This window comes from Gallus gallus, chromosome 3, assembly GCF_016699485.2.
Source record: "Gallus gallus isolate bGalGal1 chromosome 3, bGalGal1.mat.broiler.GRCg7b, whole genome shotgun sequence".
Taxonomy (NCBI): domain Eukaryota; kingdom Metazoa; phylum Chordata; class Aves; order Galliformes; family Phasianidae; genus Gallus; species Gallus gallus.
Genome location: NC_052534.1, coordinates 106,022,288 through 106,035,494, shown reverse-complemented (window position 1 = coordinate 106,035,494; position 13,207 = coordinate 106,022,288). Strand labels below are relative to the sequence as shown.

General features: G+C 46.9%; 1 protein-coding gene across 6 annotated transcripts in view; it reads left to right on the top strand.

Annotated features, from left to right (window-relative positions):
- Window positions 1-11,658, top strand: part of KIF13B (kinesin family member 13B) — a 122,775-nt gene extending 111,117 nt beyond the window's left edge. For all 6 annotated transcript variants that reach the window (XM_003641072.6, XM_004935889.5, XM_004935890.5 and 3 more), the window contains 3 exons: window positions 1,717-1,779; window positions 3,297-4,320; window positions 6,981-11,658. In XM_003641072.6, coding sequence (XP_003641120.2) covers window positions 1,717-1,779; window positions 3,297-4,320; window positions 6,981-7,276 — 1,383 coding nt within the window. In that variant the 3' untranslated portion in view covers window positions 7,277-11,658. The remainder of the gene's footprint in view (window positions 1-1,716; window positions 1,780-3,296; window positions 4,321-6,980) is intronic.
- Window positions 11,659-13,207: the final 1,549 nt, after the last annotated feature.

Here is a 13,207-nt window from a genome sequence, read left to right as displayed (position 1 = left end):
ATGCAAAGTGAAACGCTTTGCTGTTATGACAGTTAAGTTATCCTTGCCCAAGTTGGTTCTTCTGGGCACGTCAGAGTGCTCACTGAACCCCATTGCTCTGAGCTGTCTCTGAGATCAGGTGCAAATCAGTGTCACAGTTGTTTTCAGGTTCATGCTTTAGTTGTAGAAGGTTGCCACTTTACTTTGGGCATGATGGTGATAGGTTGGCAGTTAGACTAGGTGATTTTAGTCGTCTTTTCCAACCTTTGTGGTTCCATGATTTATGCCAGAGGAATCTGAAATTCTGACCTCAAACACCACTGGGTGACGAGTCCTAAATTTGTGTTTGTTTGGGGGCTTCATTGCTGTCTTTGATTCTGGCTGCCCTCTGCTTCTACTTCATGTCTTTAAGTGCTCATTCCTCATGCATCCCACATGGAAGCAGTGTGCCCTGAGCCCCACTTCAGTGTGCACTTCCAATTAGCAAGTGCAAAGATGAGCAGCCCCCTCCTCCTGCTTTCTTTTACTGAGCTGAAGCTTTAATGTCTCCACCAAAAAAAAAAAAAAAAAAAGTGATTTTGATCTGTTGGTCTGTTGAAGCTGTTGTTTTTTTGTTTGTCTTTTGTCTTTTAGTTTTACTTGGAGCAACTGTGGTTCTGTTTAATGCCTGGCAATCTCTGCATGAATAATAGCTGTTCTTGTCCCCCGTGTTTTTTTCTTTCTGGGGGGAGGATTAGTCATATTCCTACTTCATGTTGCTTACAAAGGCTGCAAGAAAGGAGTACCTCACTGTTCAGTTGGAAAGTTTCAGTTCTGTAAATTGGATTCTGGAAATATGCCTTGGAGATGGGCACTGCCTGTGTGTTTCTGCAGAAGGAATTCTCAAGTGCATCGGAGAGGGGAGAACAAGAGGAAAAGGAAGGAAGCAGACCATTCCCTGATTGCATATGTTGCCCTTAAAGAGTTCTTTCCCTTAAGTATGAACCTGCAATTCCAGCATGTTGCTAAAAAGATGTTTCGGCCTTTTTCTCCTCTCTTATCTTCTGGTGTCCCACTCCCAAGGTCCTCCATTGATTGGGTGGTCCCATTCCCTCCTGTGACAGCAGTGCATGGCAGTGAGAGTCAAATAACAGAGTTATGGTTGTGTGTCACAGTTGGCTGCTGCGGTCTCAGGAGATGCCTTCAAGTGTTTATTTCAACCCTTCGAAAAACAAAAGCCCCAAACACTGAACAGGGAGCAAGATTTGGAGCCAAAGCCTTCATGTCAAAGCCCAGCTGTCAAAGAGAGGATACAGTGGGAACGCAGAAGCAGTCCTTCTGGCATGGGACCAATATGTTGTCATTAGCTAATCAGTAAACATGGCTAAAATCTTAACTGGATTGAGGTAGTGGAGGAGGAGAAAGTTGTGGGGAGGGACTGAAGCTGAGGGTTTCACTGAGCAGTGACCTCAGACCTCTTTGCCATCTGGTTGCTCAATGTTGTGCCCTTTACCGCTCCATAAAAGAAGTGTCTGTGCTATGAATTTGTGCTGGTAGCTGTTTTTATGCTGAAGTTCAGGGATGCCTCTGTTGCTTTGGTGAATGCATTCATTTGCCCCTTCAGAGTATGTCAGCAGAACACATTAGGGTAGTAATGCTTGGTCCTTTTTGATAATCCCAACATTTCAGGTGTCAGTTATGATGTTCACCAGCAGGACAACCTTTCAATGAGTGATGCTCTGTTTTTCATTCCTGCAGGCTGTCCCACGGATCATGGTTCAGTCTGCCAGTATCGATGCCAGTGCTGCAAAGATAAAGCAGGTGAGGACACCATACCCTGTTAAGAAACAGTTTCTATATTCAAAACACTGAAAACCAGAGGCAGCAAAAACCACTTAAACCTCTTGCACTTTCACTGGCACTTCATGGTCAGACAATTAAACGCAGTATGTGCTGCTGTGTTTTCTTAGGTCTTGCTAAAGTCTCCCTTTCTGGTGCTGGCTATAGCTTCTATATTTAAAAGCTTGGCTAATCATATGATTGTATTTGCAGTTAACTAGCTAAAATTTAGCTGTTTTGCTGCTTTAAAAGACAAATTGCTTTGCACTGATGCTTTCTATAAACAGAACGAGTCTGTTATTCTGAGCGCTGAGCTTAATTCTTGATTTTACATTTCAAGCCAATTCATGATATCGGCATGAAAAAAGGCTCTTGTAAGCAGGATAGAAAATAGACCCTATGATCTCCCACAGTTCAGCAGAACTTCAGTCTTGTGAATAGCAAATCAGCTTTCTCCCACTGTGCTTTTATTGTCTCAGTAAAATGTGTGTTATCTGAACACAGCTTAAAAGGGAAAGCCCAAAGAAAGAACAGAGCTCCAGAGTCCACATCTACAGCACCGTCTCCACAGAAAAGCTAAAAGTGCTTTCGGTCCACTGCAACATTTCAACAAACTTTCCTGTATTATATCTCACTTAGCAATAGCTTTGGCTCCTGAAGCTCTTGTAATTCAATCAAATCCCTCTTTCATCGAATGCCACTTAAGTTCCCAGTGAGAAAGACATATCAGAACAAGGCGCAAGTCCTGTTGTTTGGGACACTTTAATATTAAATGGGAAGAACACAACAGTAAACAAGTATGTGCACTCGAGAGTTAACAGGTAGGATATGTACACGTCTGCGTTCCTCCAACCACTTTTTCTTCTTCATATTAGCAGCCACCTCCTTCCCTCCCAAAGAGATTTAGAGACATCCTAATCTTTTAGAGTACATGTGCTGGCAAAAGATATTGATCTATCAGATTTAGTAAACTTTACAGCCAAGAAATACATCACTAAAATGGGCTGTTAATCTCATGAGGTGCAGTTAATTTCATACCCTGAAAGTGTGCGGTGCTGGCGGCAGTGAGGTGGGAATGGCATTTGGGAACGGGGACATAAATGACAGTTTAGCTGGAAAGCTGTGATTTATCAGTCCTGAAAGGTAAGCCAAATAACTGAGAGAGGCTTATAGATCATGGCTGTTTCACATTTCATATAAATCCTGCTATTCAAACAGCAAATGACCATTCCTGCAATATAAATAATTTTTTCAGTAAATATTGGGGAACGTATTTCTTTTAGTCAATGCTTTCCTTATTAACGGAAGAAATGAGCTGACAATCCTACCAGGTTTGTACAGCTGACTTCAGATCAACTTGCATCTTCTGAAGACTGCGGCTACGTGGGGGTGTAGATATGCTGGAGGCCTTAGTGTTTCCCAGAGGCCTTATATCTTCCCTTCTGACCCAGAGAGTTTGGATATCAGAGCTCCATGGTCACTGTCCTCTTCTGTTTCAGCTGAACCAAGAGGCAGCAGGGAAACGACCATTCGAAGCTGCGGTACGGATGACAGAGGTGGAAAAGAGTCCCGAAAAGATGCCCAAAGTGCCTTTGCAGCAGCCCACAGGAGATGCCCAGGCACAGGACTCCCAGGAAGGGCCTCCAAGTCCTCTGAGCGAAGCCTCCAGCGGGTACTTTTCCCACAGTGTATCGACAGCCACTCTCTCTGAAGCCCTCGCAGCAGGGAGTGATGCTGTGGTTCAGCCAGGGGGACAGACGCCTGCCCTAAGTGACTTCCCAGCTCCTGCTGTGGCTCAGGGATTTTCGGACACGCCAGGGCACTCAAACAGTCCTTCAGAAAGCTGTCTCAACAATAAGGGGGAGAGTCTACCCACCTCCAGCCTTCCAAGTGCTCACACAAGATCAAAAGACAGCACTGAAGTGAATGGGAGTGATGCTTTGAAATCAAAATCTTCTGCATCTCCTGTGACTCATAGTGAGCAGGCAAATGATGCCTCTGTAGCCACTGATGCAAAAACCATTCTTTCTACCTCTGCTCTAAGGATGGAGTCATCTAAACAATCAATGGAGTCAGCAGGACAGGCTGCTGGGAGAAAGGAAACAACTTCTGGGGCTTCTGAACTGGGGGCTCCCAAACCACAGGTTCAGCCCAACCAGTTGTCCCAGCCCAGCGTTGCCGCCTCCCCCTTCAAGATCCAGAAAGTCAAGACTTCAGAGCTCAAGTCCTTTACCAGCATGCTGGGGACTGATCCCTCGTGTTCACTGAACACAGAAGAGGAGCAGCAAGAAGGAGAAAAGAGCGCATCTGCAGCCCATGGCCTGAGCCAAAATGGGTCGGAGATGGCAGAAGAAAAACTGGAAGTAGTTTCTGACTCTGAAGATGCCAATGAAATTCCTGAGTGGCTGAAAGAGGGAGAATATGTCACCGTTGGTGCAAACAAAACAGGCATCGTTAGATACGTTGGGCCCACAGATTTCCAAGAGGGAACGTGGGTTGGTGTTGAACTGGATTTACCTTCAGGTAAGACATGCTCTAGATTGAGTGCAACATAGGCAGCATTTCAGAGTTTGCAGCACTTGTTTTAATGTTGATCACCAGGAAAATGAGGTGGTTAAAGGTTTTGTTCAGTTTCTTCTGTCATTCCTGCCTGACTCTTACTTTTAGGCTTTTCAGATTTTATATAACAAATAATTTTTAGAAACTAGGGTACCATCCTTGGAGAGGATTTGCTCCCATGTGTCATTGGAGCATGATACAGAAAAGCAATGACTTGAGCAGAAGCACTTTAAAACCATGGAGATGAGAGGAAAGGAGGTGATAGCTGGCATTTGTTCTCTGCTGGAGCCCCAGGCTTCACAGTTCCTTTCCTTCACAGGTTCATGTCGGCTTCCATGGCACTCGTTTTCTCTGTTAACCAAGAGCAGGCAGGATATGCCAGTGGAAGGCTCAGAAGAATGATAGAATCGTAGAATCACCAAGGTTGGAAAAGACCTCTAAGATCATCCATTCCAACCATCCGCCTACCACCAGTATTGCCCACTAAACCATGGCCCTTAGGACCACACCTAAACATTTCTTGAACACCTCCAGGGACAGCGACTCCACCACCTCCTTGGCAGGCTCTTCCAGCACCTCACCACTCTTACGGAGAAGAGATGTTTCTTAGGAAGTGACCATTAGATGACATTGTGTTTGATAGTGAGAGAGTTTGGTTTATGAAGGGCACTCAGAGCTCCTTATTTCAATTCTTTTAACCAAGATGTAAAATTCCAAAGCTGTAATGCAGGCTGTGGTTGGTGAATCAGCACGTCTCAAGGAGTTGCCCACACTGTGCTGCATGCTTCCCTGAGATTGGAGCTGCTCCCCAAGATAAGTAGTGTCTCCAGGATCCAGAGCTCCCATTTAAATGAGCACTTATCTTTCCCATGGATGGTGTGCTCATAAAAGCTAAACTAGATGGCCTGCTTTCAGCTGGGTACAGAAAACTGCCTGGAGTTTGCCATCCCAGAAAGCAAATTGTAGCTCCAATCCCTCTGAAAGTTGTAGTCACTATTCTCTGAATTCCTGCTCTATTTTAAGACATTCCCTCCGTCTGGTCCATTCACTACTCTGTGAGCATCAGCTTAGCCATCCTTGGAAGAGTCTTGTGGCTAAGAGATGTTGGGCTTGTTGAAGACTCAACTACTGGTGTTTTTGTATATTCTTCTGTTTCCACAAAGGTTTAGGTCCCTGATTTCATAGAGCTATAGAATGGCCTGGGTTGGAAGGGACCTTAAAGCCCACCCAGCCCCTGCCGTGGGCTGGTTGCCACCCCACCAGCTCAGGCCGAGCAGGGCCCCATCCAGCCTGGCCTTGGGCACCTCCAGACATGGGGTATGATTCCCTGTAGCTTCCCTTGGGAAACACGGTCGCAAGCTGGTGTCTTTGGGTTGGGAGGGACCTTAAAGCCCATCCAGTCCCAAGCCCTGCCATGGGCAGGGATGAACCAAGGCCAATTCTGCTGCAGCTGCTTCCTGTGATTTTATCCATTATTATAAAACCAGCTGATGGGTTTTTTTATCTTATGCATTCCTCAAGGAAGGCTTCTCCCACTTATCTGCTCCTCTGGAGCTTGAAGACTTCTTTCTCTGTTGAGTTCGTTGGTCACGAGCTCTCATTTGTTCTCATACAAGCTTTGTACAGATGGTGCTTGCTTTCCTGCTTGTTTACCTATCTGGAGGGAACACAACTTTTTGTTTTGCAGGAACAAAGTGCTTCCACTGTCTTCCTCTATAATAGTTTCTAAGTCTGTCATCATCATGGTAGCTTTTATTTTCAACGAAAGTCTTCTTCCCTGCAGCATGGCACTATCTTTCAGCACAGGCCACTCCTTTATCCAGCCACTTCTCTACTTCTGTAATAACCTGCATGGCTCTGCACAGAGCTGTTACAGAGCAGCTCCTCCAGGAGATTTATGCATTGTTTTTAACCTTAAAAACAAAAGAAAACCCTATCCATTTAGTCTGACAAAAACTATAATTAGTATAGCCTTCTGGCATCATATTGTTCTCAGTCATTGTGTTTGTTCATTCCTTCAACATGTCTTTAAGCATTTTGTAACCATGACTCAACTTTCAGCTGAGGCAGAATCAGCCCAGTTAAATCCCTGGAACATCAGCTCAGTTAAACCCCCATCCCTGCTGCTGATAATCATAGAATCATAGAATCATAGAATGGTCTGAGTTGAAAAGGACCTCAAAGATATTCTGGTTTCAACCCCCCTGCTATGTGCAGGGTCGCCAACCAGCAGACCAGGCTGCCCAGAGCCACATCCAGCCTGGCCTTGAATGCCTCCAGGGATGGGGCATCCACAGCCTCCTTGGGCAATCTGTTCAGTGCGTCACCACTCTCTGGGTGAAAAACTTCCTCCTAAATGCCCCGGGACCCTGCATGAGTTTCCTCAAGTGATGGGTAGCAGCATGCAGCATGCAGCACAGAGCAAAAGCCATTTTGTGCAGCATTGGCACAGCTGCCCAGGGAGATGGTGGGGTCACCATCCCTGGAGGTGTTCCAGAACAGTGGGGATGTGGCACTGAGGGACGTGGGCAGTGGGCACGGTGGAGTGGGCTGGGGTTGGACTTGGGGATCTTAGAGGTCTTTTCCAATGTTCATGATTCTATTATCTCTGTTTGTTTTCAAAGGGAAGAATGATGGCTCCATTGGAGGAAAGCAGTACTTCAGGTGCAACCCAGGCTACGGATTGCTTGTAAAACCAGGCAGAGTTAAAAAGGCTGTAGGACCAGCGAGGCGACGGAGCACCGGCGTGAGGTTGCAGGGAGGAGCATCCGGTGAGAACAGGAGGAGCGGCAACTTCTCTGGTTCAGCATCCAGCCTGACTTCACTCACAGCCCTGGCTGCCAAGTCAGAAGGAGGACCCACAGTTCGGTTGGAGAAGAGCCAGAAAAACGCAGAGAACAGGAAATCCTGGGCGAGTTGAGAGAGTGGCCTGCTGCAAAACACCCCATGGCCGTGGACCCCCATCTTTTAGCCTCAGATGGCTAAAAGAAGCCCCGTGAACTTGTGGTTTGTGGCAAACACTAATGAAGGGTTTTTTCTCTGCTTTGGGTGACTGGCATGTTCATTCCTTGCCTTGTGGTGCTGGGTCTATAGCCATAGTTTCCTGTTACACGTTGTGATGCTGAGGTGTAGGGGTGACTGTGAGCTCTGCTCTCCTCCACCTCCCGGAGAAGGAGGAGATGTGAGTTGTTCAAATTCTGGCATGACTTCCAGTGGCTACAAAACCCTATGCACACCTCAGTGCTTGTCTGAGCACAGGTCCCCAAAAGAACCAATTCTGTATAATTCTGTGAGAGCTATATTAATTACATAATGCATGGTGAAAGGGCAAGATAATGATCCCAGACAGGCAGAGAAGGGAACATGAAACTTAATCTGGAAATGAGGAACCCCTCAAAACTCCTTCATTTAAAAAAACAGCAGCCCTCTGGTTGTGTGGCCCAGCATCAGTGCCTGGTTTGAATTCTGTTCTGTTGTCTTTCTGTGTAAATCAGCACAAACTTCACTGCTGATGGGAATAAGAGCAGGCCCATGACCCACTCTGTAATATTCTTGATCCCTTCTTTCTACAGAAGAGGGGAGTTAGATGAATTGCCGTCTCCAATCCATTTAGTGTGTGCTCTCACCATGCTGTGCTCCTCTCAGTGCCCCCAGGCACTACAGGACCTTCCCATTTGCTCTCTTTTGGGTCAGGAGGATTTTGGCAAAGATGGCACTGAAGTGCTCCCATTTCCCCAGCCCTTTGTCGGGTCCTGCCTGCTGCTCGATTGAGCATCTTGCCCAACCTTTGGGTCTTTGCCCAGCCTTTGGGTCTTTACCCAACCTATGGGTTTTCATCTAGCCTTTGGATTTTCACCCAGCCTTTGGATTTTCACCCAGCCTTTGGGTCTTCGCTCAACCTTTTTGTCTTTGCCCAACCTTTGGGTCTTTGCCCAACCTTTGGGTCTTCACCCAGCCTTTGGGTTTTCACCCAGCCTTTGGTTTTCACCCAGCTTTTCAAAGCAGAGGCTTGCTGCTGTTGTAACAGGATGAATCCAGTCTATTTATTTATATTTATTGTGTTGAACTGAGCAAAGGTTGCGCTTTACAATCACCCATTGCCCGGCGTTGCACTGAGGAGCACAGTGCTAAGAGGAGCCCAACCCAGTGACATGGAAACAAACCCATGAAAGAGTCTTCCCCAAACCAACCCCTCCCAGAGGTGGAGGGTTGGCCTGGCTTTTATACAACTTGATTTTATTTTTGGTAAATATTACTAGTTTTTAACACCCTGTGGCACAAATTACATACCTGTATATACTTGTGCACATATCTACGTACACTCATTTTCTAACAAATCAAGGAAGGCCACAGGCTTTTATATTCTGAGCTGTTTATATCTTGTTTAAGGAATCAGGGGGGGGATTTGACAGCTTGAGCAATAGAGTTTTTATCTACTTGGGGAATATTTAGGATGCTGAATTAATGATTAAACTTTAATACGTATCTAGTCTCTGTCCGTGCTGCATGTGGGTATCAAAGTGCCTTAGCCATCTGGTTCAGAGGTCCAAGGGAGAGATACATTGTCATCAGAGGAGACAGGGATGCGTAGTGAAGGAGATAATTATGCTGATTTACTGTAATTAATATCATTTATGCAGAAGGAATAAAATTAAAATAGAAACTAATCTGTAGCTGAAATAAGTGGGATGGGTTACAGTGCAGCATGTGTAGTACTGCCAGGGATTTGTATCTCCTCTCAGCTTTTGTTAGTTTCAGTGTTTCCTGGATTTTTGTAAAGAAATCTTAATCTGAAATGTATAGAGCAGCTTTTGAAGACGTTTTTAGCATACAGTTTTTTCTCCTTTTCCTTTGCACGAAGCTCCTGTCCATGCAAGCCAAGGTGATGGGAGAAATTCAGCAATAAGGAGTTCCAATGCTCAAATTCCTGGTTTTTATGGACACGATCCGTGCAACAAAATGGCATTTTGCTTTGGGGCGTGATGAGTCTCGCTGATAGAAGACTTCCTGCTGGTTAATATGACACCTCTTACACTGCCTCGTCTGTTTTCTGAAATCCACTTTTGATGTTTTTCTGATTGCACTCTGCTCTGATGTGCTACGCAGAGGTAGCCCATGGGAAGCAGCCCCAGCCTACGGGTTTTTGTAGTCTCAGCATTTCATTACATGAGTTTGGGTTACCTTCACAGCATGTTGATGTTTGCATGTCCCCTTTGGGGGGATACGAAGGGAAGAAGCTGAGTCCTCCCACACCCCACTGCTCCGTTGAGGACTGCAGATCTCCAGGGCTCATAGGAAGCAGCAGAGGTGCAGGAGTGACAGGGTGCAGCCCAAGCAGCTGGGCAGTGGCTCACTATGGGTTTTACCCACTGTAAATTCCTCTGCCCGCACTTGTATTACAGTTCTTCCTTTGTAGGGATATATTTAAGTGTCTGGGACACGTGCTTGGAGGCTGCAGCCCGCTGCTGGGGGTGGGTTTCCTCTGCCTCTGCCCTTGTTTGTGTTACCACAACCTGTACGGATGTGTTACCTTGCACTGTACGGATTCAGAGGGGCACAAACAGCACTGACCTGCTACCTCCCCCAGGGTCAGTTGCCCTGGAAGCAAATGTCTTAAATGTGGCTGTGGTTGGGGTGTGTGCAAACGTTGTGCGATAAGGAGGGCAGAGCTGCTCTGGTAAGAGCACCACATTGATTTTGGCAGAGGGAGGATTTTTCTCTTTTGCTTTGTGCTTTCTTTTTGAATTTTGAATGAAACCTCCATGTGGGTGAGGTGAGTTCCACAAAGCCAAGCAGATCCATGTGGGCCGCCAGGACACTCCTGGAGGACTTCTTCATCTCCTTCCTGTTCACCCCAACTTCCCCGGCTGCCCGCTCCTTCTACTGGTAATCCAAGTTTGGGCACAGTGAGCACTCATCTCTCTGCTCAGAGCACCAGCTAACCAGAGAACATCCTTTTAAACCACAATGAGAGTAATTTGATTTTATTTTTTTAATTGATGACTAGCATTAGAATAACTGTACCCTCAGCATAAAGGAGAAGGTGCTCTTAACTGGAACAGCCCAGCAGCTGAGGCTGGCACATTAATAGCTATGCATATTTCCCAAGGTTTTTCATGCACTTTATATACAGGGAGGAAGAATATTTTAATGCAGGAACTGTGATTCGTTGTGATTCGAGTTTCTCATCTGCTGTGTTTGCTCAGTTCTGTGAGCTCATGTGGTGTCTGGGAGCAGAGCTGTGTGGGTGGGTCCGAGATGCGGCGGCAGGATTTAGGCACATGGTGGCATTTGCTGCAAGCAGCCCAGGCAATGCTTTGGGAAGGGTGTTTTGTGGGTTTTCTCCAGCCAAGCCAAGACTTTGTACTGTATGATGCTCCTGACTCTCCTGGTGTTTTGATCTTGTCCCAGATAATACCTGCTCAGTTGAAGGGCCTTGGCTCTTTGCTTGTCAGCAGTGTACTTCAGTTGAGGAAGATAGAAATGATTCCTGCATGGGAATATTGCCCACATCCTTAAGAAAGAATGGTTTGTCCCGTGTCTCTTCCCCCACTGCTCAGCCTCGGAGGCTCAGCATCACTTTGCTCTGCTACGAGCTGAGAACCCCACCTCGTTTTGCCTCACCAGTCATCAAAACGCATCCAAAACGAGCCCAGGTGTTGCACAGTCCTGCTCATACCATAAAGGAGCTGTCCAAGAGTCCTTCCTGTCCTGACACGTGTTGTCCTTACTCCGGTACTGGCAGTTCTTTGCACAAGAAGTTCAGTGTTTGCAGTGCCTTATCCCTGGCTCAGCAAGTAATGCAGCAACGTGGTTGGCTCAGCCTGAGCTCGAGTCTGCATAGCTTGTAGGAAGTGATGCTACACCAAGGTGCAGACAAGTTGTGCTACCCTTGAGCTGGAGTCGCAAGTTAAGTGTCTTGCTCCTACATCCCCCTCATCCCTCCCTGCTTTGGGTTCTCGCTCTGTGCCCTCCTGGCATTTCTCACCCACAGGGCACTGGGGGTTTCCCTTTTCCACCCCCACTAACGCCTACTGTGTCTTGGGAGCCTCTCCCAGCTCATCTTTCTGTTGATTTTTTTTTTTTTTTGTAAATGTAGTGGGTCTGTATATAAAGAGTGGCTATTTACACTGTGGTATTATTACGTGTTGATTGGTGTACTTTAAATGAGCTAAAATCCAAAGACACTTTGTAATGAGCTGTAAAGTTTTTAATTATTTCTGTACAATACTAAATTGTAATATTGTGTTATATATGCAATGCAGCCTGCAGTACCTAAATAAACTTCTTCTTTAGAACCCATAAGTCTATACTTTATTATCTCGTGAGCATCACCAAAACTTTCAGGTGTGTTCGGGGCATCACGATGGGAGTGCTGATGTTTGAGGGTGCTGAGATACATCACTATAATCTCACACACGTCTCTTGCCTTGTTCTGTGCTGTATAGGGGTTTCCCCATAGATACACAGAGCACCACAGCACTGCTGGCCTCTCACCTCCCTCCTCTGAGGTTTCAGACATCAGCCCTTCCGAAGGCAGCGGGGCTGTTGGTGCCCATCCTGCCCTTGGTCACAGCAGTGAGTTTTCTTTTCCCTCTGCTCCTCAATGCGTGATAGAGGTTCCTGATGGCATCTTCACAGCCCCATGTTGGGCTCCCACCAGTATGCCCAGCTCTCTGCTGCACTGGGGGACCCAGTGCTGGGCCCAGCACCCCAGGTGTGGCCTCAATAGTGTGCAATGCAATCCTTGGCGCTCATCCCTTTTTAGTCTCTCTTTGTCAACACTTTTTCCTCCAAAACGCAGCTCAACGTTGCTAACAAGAAGCAGGCTTTGGGCCCAGCTCTCCCCTGTTTGTCTCTACAAGCAACAAAACACCGCACCGATTCCACAATTCCTGGCTGAAAGTCATTTAGCAAGGGATATTTTTATCGGCGCCGTGCAATCAGCGCACAGAAATGCAGCTGCCTGTTGGTTTTTTTTTTTTTTTTTTTTTTCTGAAGTCGATCTCCTTTCATGTCGTACCTTCAGAAAAAGGAAGACGAAACGCCAACCTTCTGCTGGAGCACGGGCGCCTTTTGAAGTGCCGTTACTTTGTTCGAGAACCGCTCTTCCCAAAGGTGGTTCCCGCAGCACCGCCGCGCGCTGCTCTGTGTTCTGCAGCCAGAGCTGCCTTCAGAAGGCAGCCATCAAAACAAGCGAGGGGAACAAATGCCCACAAAGAATGCCTCCTCCGCTGCCTCCTGCCAATTAGCAGTGCTCTCACGGCCCTCACCTGTCCTGGCGCTCTTTGCCACAATGGAATTGCCAAATTCCAGCTGGAAATGGTGGTTCGGGGCAGGACAAAACAGCCCCACACCTCTGGGTCCTCACGTGTTCATAGAATCATATCATAGAATCATAGAATGGCCTGGGTTGAAAAGGACCACAATGACCATCTGGTTCCAACCCCCTGCTATGCGGAGGGTCGCCAACCAGCAGACCAGGCTGCCCAGAGCCACATCCAGCCTGGCCTTGAATGCCTCCAGGGATGGGGCACCCACAGCCTCCTTGGGCAACCTGTTCAGTGCGTCACCACCCTCTGGGTGAAAAACTTCCTTCTCATATCCAACCTAAACCTCCCCTGTCTCAGTTTAAAACCATTCCCCCTTGTCCTATCACTATCCAGTGCTCCCCATCTTCTCCAAAAAATGAAGTGGGGGACCCAGGAATTTGAGGCCATCACTCATCCTCCAGTGAGTTCATTTTTCTACATTTTGAAGCTGTAGAGATGTGTTCTCCATTGCTCATGCCCAAGGCCGCTGAAGGGCTGCCACCACCCTCAGACAAAAAAGACCATCAGAGAACTTTGTC